Source organism: Cetorhinus maximus, unplaced genomic scaffold (genome assembly GCF_964194155.1).
Source record: "Cetorhinus maximus unplaced genomic scaffold, sCetMax3.hap1.1 HAP1_SCAFFOLD_2507, whole genome shotgun sequence".
Classification (NCBI taxonomy): Eukaryota; Metazoa; Chordata; class Chondrichthyes; order Lamniformes; family Cetorhinidae; genus Cetorhinus; species Cetorhinus maximus.
The window spans coordinates 1-17,583 of record NW_027598445.1 but is presented as its reverse complement, the minus strand read 5'-3'; the positions used below and the strand labels follow the sequence as shown (position 1 = coordinate 17,583).

The following is a 17,583-nucleotide window of genomic DNA, read 5'->3' as shown; positions in this document are numbered from 1 at the left end:
ACTGACCCTGCGACACTGACCCTTGGACACTGACCCCGGGACACTGACCCCGGGACACTGACCCTGGGGCACTGACCCTCAGTCACTGATCATCGGACACTGAACCCGCGGACGATGACCCCGGGACACTGACCCCGGGACACTGACCCTGCGACACTGACCCTCGGACACTGACGCTCGGACACTGACACTCGGGCACTGACCCTGTCATCGGACACTGACCCTCAGTCACTGATCATCAGACACTGACCCCGGGACACTGACCCCGGGACACTGACCCCGGGGCACTGACCCCTGGGCACTGACCCTGGGACACTGACCCTTGGACACTGACCCTCGGAAACTGACCCTGGGACACTGACCCTCGGACACTGACCCTCCTGTCCTCAGACACTGATCATCGGACACTGACCCTCGGACACTGACCCTCCTGTCCTTGCACACTGACCCTTGGACACTGACCCTCGGACACTGACCCTCTAGTGCTCAGACACTGACCCTCCTGTCCTCGGACACTGACCCTGGGACACTGACCCTCGGACACTGACCCTCCTGTCCTCGGACACTGACCCTCCTGTCCTCGGACACTGACCCTCGGTCACTGACCCTGGGACACTGACCCTCGGACACTGACCCTCTTGTCCTCGGACACTGACCCTCGGACACTGACCCTCGGACACTGACCCTCTTGTCCTCAGACACTGACCCTCCTGTCCTCGGACACTGACCCTCGGTCACTGACCCTGGGACACTGATCCTCGGACACTGACCCTCCTGGCCTCGGACACTGACCCTCGGACACTGACCCTCCTGTCCTCGGACACTGACCTTCCTGTCCTCGGACACTGACCCTCGGGCACTGACCCCCCCTGGTCCTCGGACACTGACCCTCGGACACTGACCCTCGGTCACTGACCCTCCTGTCATCGGACACTGACCCTCAGTCACTGATCATCAGACACTGACCCTGGGACACTGACCCTCGGTCACAGATCATCGGACACTGACCCCGGGACACTGACCCCGGGACACTGACCCTGGGACACTGACCCCGGGACACTGACCCTGGGACACTGACCCCGGGACACTGACCCTGGGACACTGACCCCGGGACACTGACCCTCCTTTCCTCACCCGTTGTTCTAGAAGAGCACGTCGAATGGATACTCTCTGCTCCAGCTCCTTGATTTCCCGCTCGTGTTGAGCCTCAGTGTGCATCTTGATCTTACTCTGGTAGGCATTGAGGAGCTCCAGCTCCTGCTGCAGCTGCAGTCGGAGGACCTGGTACTCGGTTTCCTGGGTCTCATCCAATCGTAACTAGAGGGGAAAGTGGGGAGTGAGACGGGAGGAGGGAGAGGGAGGGAGATTTATCTTACAGCAGCATTTCAAACAAACAAGACAGAGCAACCGACTCTCCCCGGGGTCCAGGCACCGACTCTCCCCGGGGTACGGGCACCCACTCTCCCCGGGGTACGGGCACCCACTCTCCCCGGGGTACGGGCACCCACTCTCCCCGGGGTACGGGCACCCACTCTCCCCGGGGTCCGGGCACCGACTCTCCCCGGGGTACGGGCACCGACTCTCCCCGGGGTACGTGCACCGACTCTCCCCAGGATACGGGCACCGACTTTCCCTGGGGTACGGGCACCGACTCTCCCTGGGGTACGGGTCCCCCCACGGGCACCGACTCTCCCCGGGGTACGGGCACCGACTCTCCCCGGGGTACGGGCACCGACTCTCCCCGGGGTACGGGCACCGACTCTCCCCGGGGTAACGGGCACCGACTCTCCCCGGGGTAACGGGCACCGACTCTCCACGGGGTACGGGCACCGACTCTCCCTGGGGTACGGGTCCCCGCACGGGCGCCAACTCTCCCCGGGGTCCGGGCACCGACTCTCCCCGGGGTACGGGCACCGACTCTCCCCGGGGTCCGGGCACCGACTCTCCCCAGGGTCCAGGAACCGACTCTCCCCGGGGTCCAGGAACTGACTCTCCCCGGGGTACGGGCACCAACTCTCCCCGGGGTCCGGGCACCGACTCTCCCCGGGGTACGGGCACCCACTCTCCCCGGGGGGTCCGGGAGTTGTACCCTCCCCGACAGCGCACCCTCCGCCCTCACCCCGACACTCACTGCCTGAGTCGACAGCATCTCGTTGATACTGTGGTCGTATTGCTCGGCGAGAATGGCCAGTTTCCTTGTCTGCTCATCCTTCAGGCGTTTCAGCACCGCTTTGTGCTCACTCTTCCCCGTCGTCTCCAGCAGGTGGTTCCGCAAAGCCTTGTACTGCCGGGTCTGAATCTTACACGTTTCCTGGAACTGCTTCTTAATCTGTAACTCCTTCGACTGCAGGGTGAGGTCAGGAGTGAGCCCGGGAGAGGAGGAGGGGGGAGGGAGAGAGAGAGAGAGAGAGAGAGAGAGAGAGAGAGAGAGAGGAAGGAACGGGGAGTGGAGGAGAGAGAAAAGGTGATGAGGGGAGGAGAGCAAGTGAAGGGGAGAGATTAGACAGGGAGAGAGAGAGAGAGGGAGACATAGAGTCGGGGCAGAGAAGGAGAAGTAGGGATATGGAGGAGAGAGGAAGGGCAGAGACAGGGGAAGGGAGAGAGAGACAGAGCGTCAGAGACAGAGAGAGAAACAGAGGGAGAGAGAAAGGTGAGGAGGGAGAGTGTAAGTCAGAGTACGGATAGGGTGGACGTTAAAGGAGAAATCGATAACAGAAAATATTCATCACAACATCGATGGGGGAGACCATCAGAGGATCTCGACCAGGAGAAGGGTCACTGGACAGTGATCAGGAGCAGGAACCCTGGCTGATTTCACCCCCCTCTCTCTCTAACCCAGGGATCACTGGACAGTGATAAGGAGCAGGAACCCTGGCTGATTTCCCCTCTCTCTCTCTCTCTCTAACCCAGGGATCACTGGACAGTGATAAGGAGCAGGAACCCTGGCTGCTTTCCCCCCTCTCTAACCCAGGGATCACTGGACAGTGATCAGGAGCAGGAACCCTGGCTGATTTCCCCTCTCTCTCTCTCTAACCCAGGGATCACTGGACAGTGATCAGGAGCAGGAACCCTGGCTGATTTCCCCTCTCTCTCTCTCTAACCCAGGGATCACTGGACAGTGATCAGGAGCAGGAACCATGGCTGATTTCACCTCTCTCTAATGCAGGGATCACTGGACAGTGATCAGGAGCAGGAACCCTGGCTGATTTCCCCTCTCTCTCTCTCTAACCCAGGGATCACTAGACAGTGATCAGGAGCAGGAACCCTGGCTGATTTCCCCTCTCTCTCTATCGAACCCAGGGATCACTGGACAGTGATCAGGAGCAGGAACCCTGGCTGATTTCCCCTCTCTCTCTCTCTAACCCAGGGATCACTGGACAGTGATCAGGAGCAGGAACACTGGCTGATTTCCTCCCTCTCTCTCTAACCCAGGGATCACTGGACAGTGATCAGGAGCAGGAACCCTAGCTGATTTCCCCTCTCTCTCTAACCCAGGGATCACTGGACAGTGATCAGGAGCAGGAACCCTGGCTGATTTCCCCTCTCTCTCTCTCTAACGCAGGGATCACTGGACAGTGATCAGGAGCAGGAACCCTGGCTGATTTCCCCTCTCTCTCTAACCCAGGGATCACTGGACAGTGATCAGGATCAGGAACCCTGGCTGATTTCCTCTCTCTCTCTAACCCAGGGGTCACTGAACAGTGATCAGGAGCAGGAACCCTGGCTGATTTCCCCTCTCTCTCTCTCGAACCCAGGGATCACTGGACAGTGATCAGGAGCAGGAACCCTGGCTGATTTCCCCCTCTCTCTCTCTAACCCAGGGATCACTGGACAGTGATCAGGAGCAGGAACACTGGCTGATTTCCTCCCTCTCTCTCTAACCCAGGGATCACTGGACAGTGATCAGGAGCAGGAACCCTAGCTGATTTCCCCTCTCTCTCTAACCCAGGGATCACTGGACAGTGATCAGGAGCAGGAACCCTAGCTGATTTCCCCTCTCTCTCTAACCCAGGGATCACTGGACAGTGATCAGGAGCAGGAACCCTGGCTGATTTCCCCTCTCTCTCTCGAACCCAGGGATCACTGGACAGTGATCAGGAGCAGGAGCCCTGGCTGATTTCCCCTCTCTCTCTCTCTAACCCAGGGATCACTGGACAGTGATCAGGAGCAGGAACCCTGGCTGATTTCCCCTCTCTCTCTCTCGAACCCAGGGATCACTGGACATTGATCAGGAGCAGGAACCCTGGCTGATTTCCGCTCTCTCTCTATCTAACCCAAGGATCACTGGACAGTGATCAGGAGCCGGAACCTTGGCTGATTTCCTCTCGCTCTATCTAACCCAGAGATCACTGGACAGTGACCAGGAGCAGGAACCCTGGCTGATTTCTCCTCTCTCTGTCTCTAACCCAGGGATCACTGGAAAGTGATCAGGAGCAGGAACCCTGCCTGATTTCCCCTCTCTCTCTCTAACCCAGGGATCACTGGACAGTGATCAGGAGCAGGAACCCTGGCTGATTTCCCCTCTCTCTCTCTAACCCAAGGATCACTGGACAGTGATCAGGACCAGGAACCCTGGCTGATTTCCCCTCTCTCTCTAACCCAGGGATCACTGGACAGTGATCAGGAGCAGGAACTCTGGCTGATTTCCTCTCTCTCTCTCTCTCTAACCCAGGGATCACTGGACAGTGATCAGGAGCAGGAACCCTGGCTGATTTCCCCTCTCTCTCTCTCTAACCCAGGGATCACTGGACAGTGATCAGGAGCAGGAACCCTGGCTGATTTCCCCCCTCTCTAACCCAGGGATCACTGGACAGTGATCAAGAGCAGGAGCCCTGGCTGATTTCCCCTCTCTCACTCTCTAACCCAGGGATCACTGGAGAGTGATCAGGAGCAGGAACCCTGGCTGATTTCCCCTCTCTCTCTCTAACCCAGGGATCACTGGACAGTGATCAGGAGCAGGAACCCTGGCTGATTTCCCCTCTCTCTCTAACCCAGGGATCACTGGACAATGATCAGGAGCAGGAACCCTGGCTGATTTCCCCTCTCTCTCTCTCAACCCAGGGATCACTGGACAGTGATCAGGAGCAGGAAGCCTGGCTGATTTCCCTTCTCTCTCTCTAACCCAGGGATCACTGGACAGTGATCAGGAGCAGGAACCCTGGCTGATTTCACCTCTCTCTAATGCAGGGAACACTGGACAGTGATCAGGGGCAGGAACCCTGGCTGATTTCCCCTCTCTCTCTCTAACCCAGGGATCACTGGACAGTGATCAGGGGCAGGAACCCTGGCTGATTTCCCCTCTCTCTCTCTAACCCAGGGATCACTGGACAGTGATCAGGAGCAGGAACCCTGGCTGATTTCCCCTCTCACTCTCTCGAACCCAGGGATCACTGGACAGTGATCAGGAGCAGGAACCCTGGCTGATTTCCCCTCTCTCTCTCTCGAACCCAGGGATCACTGGACATTGATCAGGAGCAGGAACCCTGGCTGATTTCCGCTCTCTCTCTATCTAACCCAAGGATCACTGGACAGTGATCAGGAGCAGGATCCCTGGCTTATTTCCTCTCTATCTAACCCAAGGATCACTGGACAGTGATCAGGAGCCGGAACCTTGGCTGATTTCCTCTCGCTCTCTCTAACCCAGAGATCACTGGACAGTGACCAGGAGCAGGAACCCTGGCTGATTTCCCCTCTCTCTCTCTCTAACCCAGGGATCAATGTACAGTGATCAGGAGCAGGAACCCTGGCTGATTTCCCCTCTCTCTCTCTCTCTCTAACCCAGGGATCACTGGACAGTGATCAGGAGCAGGAACCCTGCCTGATTTCCCCTCTCTCTCTCTAACCCAGGGATCACTGGACAGTGATCAGGAGCAGGAACCCTGGCTGATTTCCCCTCTCTCTCTAACCCAGGGATCACTGGACAGTGATCAGGAGCAGGAACCCTGGCTGATTTCCCCTCTCTCTCTCTCTAACCCAGGGATCACTGGACATTGATCAGGAGCAGGAACCGTGGCTGATTTCCCCTCTCTCTCTCTCTAACCCAGGGATCACTGGACAGTGATCAGGAGCAGGAACCCTGCCTGATTTCCCCTCTCTCTCTCTCTAACCCAGGGATCACTGGACAGTGATCAGGAGCAGGAACCCTGCCTGATTTCCCCTCTCTCTCTCTCTAACCCAGGGATCACTGGACAGTGATCAGGAGCAGGAACCCTGGCTGATTTCGCCTCTCTCTCTCTCTAACCCAGGGGTCACTGGACAGTGATCAGGAGCAGGAACCCTGGCTGATTTCCCCTCTCTCTCTCTAACCCAAGGATCACTGGACAGTGATCAGGACCAGGAACCCTGGCTGATTTCCCCTCTCTCTCTAACCCAGGGCTCACTGGACAGTGGTCAGGAGCAGGAACTCTGGCTGATTTCCTCTCTCTCTCTCTCTCTAACCCAGGGATCACTGGACAGTGATCAGGAGCAGGAACCCTGGCTGATTTCCCCTCTCTCTCTCTCTAACCCAGGGATCACTGGACAGTGATCAGGAGCAGGAACCCTGGCTGATTTCCCCCCTCTCTAACCCAGGGATCACTGGACAGTGATCAAGAGCAGGAGCCCTGGCTGATTTCCCCTCTCTCACTCTCTAACCCAGGGATCACTGGAGAGTGATCAGGAGCAGGAACCCTGGCTGATTTCCCCTCTCTCTCTCTAACCCAGGGATCACTGGACAGTGATCAGGAGCAGGAACCCTGGCTGATTTCCCCTCTCTCTCTAACCCAGGGATCACTGGACAGTGATCAGGAGCAGGAACCCTGGCTGATTTCCCCTCTCTCTCTCTCAACCCAGGGATCACTGGACAGTGATCAGGAGCAGGAACCCTGGCTGATTTCCCTTCTCTCTCTCTAACCCAGGGATCACTGGACAGTGATCAGGAGCAGGAGCCCTGGCTGATTTCACCTCTCTCTAATGCAGGGAACACTGGACAGTGATCAGGAGCAGGAACCCTGGCTGATTTCCCCTCTCTCTCTCTCTCTCTAACCCAGGGATCACTGGACAGTGATCAGGAGCAGGAACCCTGGCTGATTTCCGCTCTCTCTCTAACCCAGGGATCACTGGACAGTGATCAGGAGCAGGAACCCTGCCTGATTTCCCCTCTCTCTCTAACCCAGGGGTCACTGGACAGTGATCAGGAGCAGGAACCCTGGCTGATTTCCCCTCTCTCTCTCTCGAACCCAGGGATCACTGGACAGTGATCAGGAGCAGGAACCCTGGCTGATTTCCCCCCTCTCTCTCTCTAACCCAGGGATCACTGGACAGTGATCAGGAGCAGGAACCCTGGCTGATTTCCCCTCTCTCTCTAACCCAGGGATCACTGGACAGTGATCAGGAGCAGGAACCCTGGCTGATTTCCCCTCTCTCTCTAACCCAGGGATCACTGGACAGTGATCAGGAGCAGGAACCATGGCTGATTTCCCCTCTCTCTCTCTAACCCAGGGATCACTGGACAGTGATCAGGAGCTGGAACCCTGGCTGATTTCCCCTCCCTCTCTCTAACCCAGGGATCACTGGACAGTGATCAGGAGCTGGAACCCTGGCTGATTTCCCCTCTCTCTCTAACCCAGGGATCACTGGACAGTGATCAGGAGCAGGAACCCTGGCTGATTTCCCCTCTCTCTCTCTCTCAAACCCAGGGATCACTGGACATTGATCAGGAGCAGGAACCCTGGCTGATTTCCCCTCTCTCTCTATCTAACCCAAGGATCACTGGACAGTGATCAGGAGCAGGATCCCTGGCTTATTTCCTCTCTATCTAACCCAAGGATCACTGGACAGTGATCAGGAGCAGGAACCTTGGCTGATTTCCTCTCGCTCTCTCTAACCCAGAGATGACTGGACAGTGACCAGGAGCAGGAACACTGGCTGATTTCCCCTCTCACTCTCTAACCCAGGGATCACTGGACAGTGATCAGGAGCAGGAACCCTGCCTGATTTCCCCTCTCTCTCTCTAACCCAGGGATCACTGGACAGTGATCAGGAGCAGGAACCCTGCCTGATTTCCTCTCTCTCTCTAACCCAGGGGTCACTGGACAGTGATCAGGAGCAGGAACCCTGGCTGATTTCCCCTCTCTCTCTAACCCAGGGATCACTGGACAGTGATCAGGAGCAGGAACCCTGGCTGATTTCCCCCCTCTCTCTCTAACCCAGGGATCACTGGACAGTGATCAGGAGCAGGAACCCTGGCTGATTTCCCCTCTCTCTCTAACCCAGGGATCACTGGACAGTGATAAGGAGCAGGAACCCTGGCTGATTTCCCCTCTCTCTCTCAACCCAGGGATCACTGGACAGTGATCAGGAGCAGGAACCATGGCTGATTTCCCCTCTCTCTCTCTCAACCCAGGGATCACTGGACAGTGATCAGGAGCAGGAACCCTGGCTGATTTCCTCTCTCTCTCTAACCCAGGGATCACTGGACAGTGATCAGGAGCAGGAACCCTGGCTGATTTCCCTTCTCTCTCTCTAACCCAGGGATCACTGGACAGTGATCAGGAGCAGGAACCATGGCTGATTTCCCCTCTCTCTCTCTCAACCCAGGGATCACTGGACAGTGATCAGGAGCAGGAACCCTCGCTGATTTCCCCCCTCTCTCTCTCTAACCCAGGGATCACTGGACAGTGATCAGGAGCAGGAACCCTGGCTGATTTCCCCTCTCTCTCTAACCCAGGGATCACTGGACAGTGATCAGGAGCAGGAACCCTGGCTGATTTCCCCTCTCTCTCTAACCCAGGGATCACTGGACAGTGATCAGGAGCACGAACCCTGGCTGATTTCCCCTCTCTCTCTCTAACCCAGGGATCACTGGACAGTGATCAGGAGCAGGAACCATGGCTGATTTCCCCTCTCTCTCTCTAACCCAGGGATCACTGGACAGTGATCAGGAGCAGGAACCCTGGCTGATTTCCCCTCTCTCTCTCTAACCCAGGGATCACTGGACAGTGATCAGGAGCAGGAACCCTGCCTGATTTCCCCTCTCTCTCTAACCCAGGGATCACTGGACAGTGATCAGGAGCAGGAACCCTGGCTGATTTCCCCTCTCTCTCTCTCTCAAACCCAGGGATCACTGGACATTGATCAGGAGCAGGAACCCTGGCTGATTTCCCCTCTCTCTCTGTCTAACCCAAGGATCACTGGACAGTGATCAGGAGCAGGATCCCTGGCTTATTTCCTCTCTATCTAACCCAAGGATCACTGGACAGTAATCAGGAGCAGGAACCTTGGCTGATTTCCTCTCGCTCTCTCTAACCCAGAGATGACTGGACAGTGACCAGGAGCAGGAACCCTGGCTGATTTCCCCTCTCTCTCTCTAACCCAGGGGTCACTGGACAGTGATCAGGAGCAGGAACCCTGGCTGATTTCCCCTCTCTCTCTCTCTAACCCAGGGATCACTGGACAGTGATCAGGAGCAGGAACACTGGCTGATTTCCCCTCTCACTCTCTAACCCAGGGATCACTGGACAGTGATCAGGAGCAGGAACCCTGCCTGATTTCCCCTCTCTCTCTCTAACCCAGGGATCACTGGACAGTGATCAGGAGCAGGAACCCTGCCTGATTTCCTCTCTCTCTCTAACCCAGGGGTCACTGGACAGTGATCAGGAGCACGAACCCTGGCTGATTTCCCCTCTCTCTCTAACCCAGGGATCACTGGACAGTGATCAGGAGCAGGAACCCTGGCTGATTTCCCCCCTCTCTCTCTAACCCAGGGACCACTGGACAGTGATCAGGAGCAGGAACCCTGCCTGATTTCCCCTCTCTCTCTAACCCTGGGATCACTGGACAGTGATCAGGAGCAGGAACCCTGGCTGATTTCCTCTCTTTCTGGGGTTCGTAGCCCGGGGAGAGTCGGTGCTGATGGGGGGGTCCCGTACCCCGAAATGAAGTGGGGTTGAGCTGATCATTGATGGTCTCTGACTGTGTTCCAGAGCCCCTCAGTTTGCAGGTCTGTTGGTCACTGACTATTGAGCCCGTCACTCGCTTTGCTCCACACCCTCATCCCTCTGCCTCTCCCTCCGCAGTGATTCCCGCACCTTTTCTCCCCTGGAATATATCTCTCCTCCCGATTGAAATAAATCAGCTGATGTCACATGGAAGATTAAACAAATTTCAGAACGTTTATTTTAAAAAAAATCACCAAAACAGAAATCGCAACAGAAACAAATGATACAGAATTTGTGGGAAAATTAAATCAACAAATAATAATTTAATAATGGAAAATGAATTAACGAAAATAACTCAACTGTAAACACAAACAGCAGAGCAGAACCCAGACGCCGGCCCAGGCTCCCAGACGCCGGCCCAGGCTCCCAGACGCCGGCCCAGGCTCCCAGACGCCGGCCCAGGCTCCCAGACGCCGGCCCAGACTCCCAGACGCCGGCCCAGACTCCCAGACGCCGGCCAAGGCTCCCAGACGCCGGCCAAGGCTCCCAGACGCCGGCCAAGGCTCCCAGACGCCGGCCCAGGCTCCCAGACGCCGGCCCACACTCCCAGACGCCGGCCCAGACTCCCAGACGCCGGCCCAGACTCCCAGTGGCCCAGACTCCCAGACGCCGGCCCAGACTCCCAGACGCTGGCCGAGATTCCCAGACGCCGGCCCAGACTCCCAGTGGCCCAGACTCCCAGACGCCGGCCCAGACTCCCAGACGCCGGCCCAGACTCCCAGACGCCGGCCCAGACTCCCAGACGCCGGCCCAGACTCCCAGACGCCGGCCCAGACTCCCAGACGCCGGCCCAGACTCCCAGACGCCGGCCCAGACTCCCAGACGCCGGCCCAGACTCCCAGACGCCGGCTCAGACTCGCAGACCGGATCCTGCAGACAGTGACTGGCTTGTTCTGTAGTTGCTCGGTCTAACTCCTGAACTGGGACCTGGGGTCAGAGGTCAGGGGTCACCGGCTCAGGCTTGACCTGGGGGCTGGGAGGTGGGGGGAGGGAGGAAACGGGGCAAAATCCCAGAACCCACTCCCTCCCCGGGACCGGTCAGTCCTCTCCATCCCCGGGACCGGTCAGTCCTCTCCATCCCCGTGACCGGTCAGTCTTCTCCCTCCCCGGGACCGGTCAGTCCTCTCCCTCCCCAGGTCCGGTCAGTCCTCTCCCTCCCCGGGACCGGTCAGTCTTCTCCCTCCCCGGGTCCGGTCAGTCCTCTCCCTCCCCGGGACCGGTCAGTCCTCTCCCTCCCCGGGACCGGTCAGTCCTCTCCCTCCCCGGGACCGGTCAGTCCTCTCCCTCCCCGGGACCGGTCAGTCCTCTCCATCCCCGGGACCGGTCAGTCCTCTCCATCCCCGGGACCGGTCAGTCCTCTCCCTCCCCGGGACCGGTCAGTCCTCTCCCTCCCCGGGACCGGTCAGTCCTCTCCCTCCCCGGGACCGGTCAGTCCTCTCCCTCCCCGGGACCGGTCAGTCCTCTCCATCCCCGGGACCGGTCAGTCCTCTCCCTCCCCGGGACCGGTCAGTCCTCTCCCTCCCCGGGACCGGTCAGTCCTCTCCCTCCCCGGTACCGGTCAGCGCTCGGTCCCCTCCCCGGTCGGTACCGGTCAGCGCTCGGTCCCCTCCCCGGTCGGTACCGGTCAGCGCTCGGTCCCCTTCCCGGTCGGTACCGGTCAGCGCTCGGTCCCCCCCCCTCCCCACCCCGGGCGGAGCTGGTTAAGGGATCCAGACGCCCGAGCGTCGGTGCGAGTTGCGAGCCTGCTCCCTGGGCCCGGCCCTGGGCCTGGGGCCGGGCCGCAGCCTGACCCTGGCCTTGCGCCTCTCCCTGGGCAGCAAGCGGGGGATGCGGCTGGGCCGGGGCGGGGGCCGGAGGAGCCCGGCCCGGCCCAGGAGCCGGAGGGCGGCGGCCGGCAGCGCGGACGCCAGCCGCCGGCCCAGGCGGAGCCTGAGGGCGCCGGCCAGGCCCGAGGCCCGGGCCCAGGCTCCGGGCCCCGGGGCCCGGCCTCGGTGCGGGACGGGCAGGCGGCTCCTGGACCGGCCCCGGCCGGCCTTGGGGAAGAGGGAGAAGAGGCTGCGCTCGTTGGCCAGGCCGCAGCCCTGGACGGCCTGGAAGAGGGGCTTGGGCAGGCGCAGCAGGAGGCGCACCCAGAGCCTGCGGCCTCTCTTGGGCAAGGCCCGGGCCCAGCGCCGGGCCGGCTGCAGCACCAGCACCACCAGCAGGTAGAGGGAGAGGAAGAGGCCCGGTGAGCTGAGGAAGTAGGCCGCCCCCAGCAGGACGGGGACGTGGCGGAGGGACAGGCGGCAGCCCAGGGCCAGCAGGCTCAGGCCGACGGCCGCCCGCGCCAGGGAGGGGAAGAGGGAGCCAGGCGCCGAGAAGAGCAGGCGCAGCAGGACGCAGGCAGATGCCAGGCCCACCCCGGAGGCCTCCAGGGCCAGCAGCAGGGAGCCCCGGCGGGGCCCGGCCTGACCCAGGCGCAGGAGGGAGGCCGGCAGGGCCAGCAGGAGGAGGAGGACCACCACCGAGCTGGGGCAGGAGGCCACCAGCAGGGCCAGGGAGGCGCACAGCAGGTGGGGGGAGCTGAGGAGCTGGGCCAGGAGGCCCGGAGGCCCGGCCGGAGGGTCCAGGAGCCGGGAGTCCTCCACGTCCGGCAGCTCCAGACCCTCCTCGTAGGCGTCCGGGAAGCAGTGGGCCGAGGGGAGGTGGGGAGGGAGGAGGAGGAGGGGGGTCTGGGGGTCGGGGTCGGGGCCGGACGACTGCAGCTCAAAGTATGGGACCTCAGAGGGGGAGCCATCCCCGCTGCCCCTCTCCCCGGGGTCCCAGGCCGGTCCCAGGCCCCCCAGGGACCCGCCGACCCTCTCCCCGGGGTCCCAGGCCAGGCTGACGTCCTCCAGGGACCCTCCACCCCTCTCCCCGGGGTCCCAGGCCAGGCTGACGTCCTCCAGGGACCCGCCGACCCTCAGCCCCTCCCCGGGCTCCCAGCCCCGCCTCACGTCCTCCAGGGACCCTCCCAGGAGGAACCCGCCGCCCCTCAGCCCCTCCCCGGGGCCCCAGCCCCGCCTCACGTCCTCCAGCGACCCGCCCCGGAGGGTCCGGCCGCCCCTCGGCCCCTCCCCGGGGCCCCAGGCCGGGCTGACGTCCTCCCGCGAGCCCCCCAGGCCCTCGCGTTCACCGTCCGACCAGCCCCGGGGACCTACTTTCAGGCACTTGGGCTGCTGGCGTATTTCCACCACGTGTTTCTGCCGCAGCTCCTGCTCCCTCCGCTTGTTGTAGTCCAGCTGGTTGCTGAGCTCGGTCTGGTGCTGGAGCCGGATCAGCTCGGTCCGCGTTCGCTGCACCACCGTCAGGTGACGGAACTCCTGCTCCTGGGTTGACTCGTGGTGTCTCAGTAACATCGCACACTCCAAATCCTTCTGAGTCTGCTTCTTATTTAGTTCCTGCACAGAGAGAGAGAGAGAGAGAGAGAGAGCGTCCGTCAGGCCAGGCGCAGAAAAGACAGAGACGGAGAGCGAGGGAGAGATGGAGAACAAGAGGGATCAGGAAAGAAGGGCCCGAGAGTAATTGACTTAAAAGGTTTCAGTTAAAGGGTAAGTCATGGCAGGAGAGCTCAAAGCCGTGGTATGCTCCTCCTGCTCCATGTGGGAAGCCGGGGACTTTTCCAGTGCCCGGGACCAGCATGTGTGCAGGAAGTGTGTCCAGCTGCAGCTCCGGGAAGCTCGGGTTTCAGAGCTGGAACGGCGGCTGGGGACACTGTGGAGCATCCGCGAGTCTGAGAGCATCGTGGATAGCACGTTTAGAAAGGGGGTCACATCGCAGATACAGGGACTTGAGGAAGGAAGGGAATGGGTGACCACCAGGCAGTCCAAGAGAAACAGGCAGGTAGTTCAGGAGTCCCCTGGGGTCCCGCTCACAAATCGGTATTCCATTTTGGAGGCTGATGAGGGCGCTGGTTCCTCCAGGGAGTGCGGACAGAGCCAAGCTCCTGGCACCACAAGCAGCCTGTCTGTACAGGAGGGGAGGAAGGGAGAAAGAGCAATAGTAAAAGGGGATTCTATAGCCAGGGGAACAGATAGGCGCTACTGTGGCCGTCAACGTGACTCCAGGATGGTATGCAGCCTCCCTGGTTCCAGGGTCCGGGATGTCACTGATCAGCTGCAGGGCATCCTGAAGGGGGAGGGTGATAAGGCAGAGGTCATGGTACATATTGGTACCAATAACATAGGGAGAAAGAGGGATGAGGTCTTGCATCAAGAATTCAGGGAGTTAGGCAGTAGACTAAAAAGCAGGACCTCTCGGGTTGTAATCTCTGGATTACTCCCAGTGCCACGTGCTAGCGAGCGCTCAGAAATAATAGAATAGCGCAGATGGATACGTGGCTGAAGAGTTGGTGCAGGAGGGAGGGTTTTAGATTCCTGGATCACTGGGACCGTTTCTGGGGAAGGTGGGACCTGTACAAGTGGGACGGTCTACATCTGAACCAGAGCGGGACTAACACCCTTGCGGGCGGGTTTGCTAGTGCTGTTGGGAGGAGTTTAAACTAATTCGGCAGGGGGAGGGGGACACAGAATGTTAGCAGAATAGGGACATCATAATACAGTAAAACAGTCAAGTCAGAGGGAGTACAGCTGCATTAAGTTTCAAGGGAGTAAGGCAAGGCTGGATGGCCTCTACTTTAATGCCAGGAGTATTACAGGTAAAACGGATGAGTTAAGGGTGAGGATTGACATGTGGAATTGTGATATAGTAGCCATCACCGAGACGTGGTTGAGGAAAGGGCAGGATTGGCAGCTCAGCATTCCGGGATATAGGATCTTCAGGCGAGACAGGGGAGAGGGTAAAAGAGGAGGAGGTGTTGCATTATTAGTTAAGGAGTTAGTTACTGCAGTAAGGAGAGATGGTATCTTGGAGGGGGCATCGAATGAAGCTTTGTGGGTAGAGCTTAGGAATAAAAAAGCGGCAGCCACATTGTTAGGTGTTTATTATAGACCCGCAGATAGACAGCGGGAAATTGAGGAGCAAATATGTGCACAATTTGTGGAGGTGTGTAAAAACAATAACAATAGGGTAATTATATTAGGTGATTTCAACTTTCCCAACATTAGTTGGGATAGACATAGTGTTAAGGGCTTGGATGGAGTGGATTTCTTGAAATATGTACAGGAAACGTTATAGGTCAATATGTAGAGGGTCCAACAAGGGACGGTGCAGTGCTGGACCTAATTCTGGGGAATGAAACCGGACAGGTGGCTGAGGTGGTGGTGGGGGAGCATTTTAGCAATAGCGACCACAACGTGGTACAGATTAAGTTTGTTATGGACAAAGAAATCGACAAGTTGCAAAAAAATGTTTTGGATTGGGGAAGAGTGGATTTTAGTAAAATAAGGCAGGAGCCGGCCAAGGTAGATTGGGAACAGTTACTTGTGGGGAAATCTACAGAGGAACAGTGGGGGGTGTTCAAAAAGGAAATGGGGAGGGTACAGACTCAACATGTTCCCTCTAGGGTGATAGGAAGGAGTAACAAGCCCAGAGAACCATGGATGACCAGAGATATTCAGGATACGATGAGAAGGAAAAGAGAGGCTTTTAGCAGGTACAAGGGAAGCAAATCAGCAGAGGCATTAGTGGAGTACAGAAAGTGCAGGGTGGAGCTTAAGAAAGCAATTAGGAGAGCAAAGAGGGGATATGAGAAAGCTCTGGCTGGTAAAAGTAGGGAAAATCCCAAGATATTCTACAAGTATATCAATGGGAAGAGGATAACCAGGGAAAGAGTAGGGCCCATAAGGGACCAAGGGGGCAATCTATGGGTGGAGCCAGAGGACATCAGTAGAGTGTTGAACGAATACTTCACATCCGACTTCACCCAAGAGAATGAGGATGAAGGATCGAACTCGGGGAGAGAGACTGCGAGGTTCTTAAGCAAATTGATATAAGGAGTGATAAGGTATTGGAGGTGTTGGCAGGCTTAAAAGTGGACAAATCTCCAGGTCTGGATGATTTGTGTCCCAGACTGCTGAGGGAGGCAAGGGAGGAGATCGCAGGGGCTCTGACCTGAATTTTTAATTCCTCTCTGGCCACTGGGGAGGTGCCAGAGGACTGGAGAACAGTTAATGTGGTTCCGCTATTTAAGAAGGGTTGTAGAGATAAGCCAGGGAACTACAGGCCAGTGAGTCTCACGTCAGTGGTAGGGAAACTATTGGAGAAAATTCTGAAGGAGAGAATCTATCTCCACTTGGAGAGACAAGGTTTGATCAGGTATAGTCAGCATGGCTTTGTCAGAGGGAGGTCATGCCTAACAAATTTGATTGAATTTTTTGAGGAGGTGACCAGGTGTGTAGATGAGGGTAGTGCAGTTGATGTAGTTTATATGGATTTCAGCAAAGCCTTTGACAAGGTTCCACATGGGAGACTTATAAAGAAGGCAAATGCACATGGGATACAGGGTAATTTGATAAGGTGGATTCAAAATTGGCTTAGTTGTAGGAGACGGAGGGTGATGACAGAAGGATGCTTTAGTGACTGGAAGCCAGTGTCCAGTGGCGTACCACAGGGATCTGTGCTGGGTCCCCTATTATTTGTCATTTATATAAACGACATAGATGACTACGTGGGGGGTAGGATTAGTAAGTTTGCGGATGACACAAAGATTGGCCGGGTGGTTAACAGTGAGGTTGAGTGTCTTGGGCTACAGGAAGATATAGACGGGGATGGTCAAATGGGCAGATAAGTGGCAGATGGAATTTAACCCTGAAAAGTGAGAGGTGATACACTTTGGAAGGAGTAATTTGACAAGGAAGTATTCAATGAACGGCATGACACTAGGAAGTTCTGAGGAACAAAGGGACCTTGGCCTGTGTGTGTCCATAGATCTCTGAAGGCGGAGGGGCATGTTAGTGGGGTGGTGAAAAAGGCATATGGGACACTTGCCTTTATCAATCGAGGCATAGATTACAAAAGTAGGGAGGTCATGTTGGAGTTGTATAGAACCTTGGTGAGGCTACAGCTGGAGTACTGTGTGCAGTTCTGGTCGCCACGTTATAGGAAGGATGTGATTGCACTGGAGGGGTTGCAGAGGAGATTCACCAGGATGTTGCCTGGGATGAAACAGTTAAGTTATGAAGAGAGGTTGGATAGACTTGGGTTGTTTTCGTTGGAGCAGAGAAGACTGAGGGGTGACCTGATCGAGGTGTACAAGATTATGAGAAGCATGGACAGGGTGGATAGGGAGCAGCTGTTCCTCTTAGTTAAAGGGTCAGTCACGAGGGGACACAAGTTCAAGGTGAGGGGCAGGAGATTTAGGGGGGTGTGAGAGGGAGAGGGCAGAGAGAGAGGGAATGTGAGAGGGAGTGGGCTGAGAGAGAGGGAATGTGAGAGGGAGTGGGCTGAGAGAGAGGGAATGTGAGAGGGAGAGGGCAGAGAGAGAGAATGTGAGAGGGAGAGGGCTGAGAGAGAGGGAATGTGAGAGGGAGGGGGCTGAGAGAGAGGGAATGTGAGAGGGAGGGGGCTGAGAGAGAGGGAGTGTGAGAGGGAGGGGGCTAAGAGAGAGGGAATGTGAGAGGGAGAGGGCTGAGAGAGAGGGAATGTGAGAGGGAGAGGACTGAGAGAGAGGGAATGTGAGAGGGAGAGG

The 17,583-nt window shown here is 57.7% G+C and overlaps 1 protein-coding gene across 1 annotated transcript; it reads right to left on the bottom strand.

Annotated features, from left to right (window-relative positions):
* Positions 1–1,134: 1,134 nt before the first annotated feature.
* On the bottom strand, positions 1,135–13,396 carry LOC144677379 (serine/threonine-protein kinase TAO2-like; the record flags this gene model as incomplete). The annotated part of the gene is made up of 3 exons (XM_078537512.1): positions 1,135–1,317; positions 2,132–2,344; positions 13,157–13,396. Coding segments are annotated over 3 exons (636 nt in total), but the record flags the coding sequence as incomplete, so codon positions are not given.
* Positions 13,397–17,583: the final 4,187 nt, after the last annotated feature.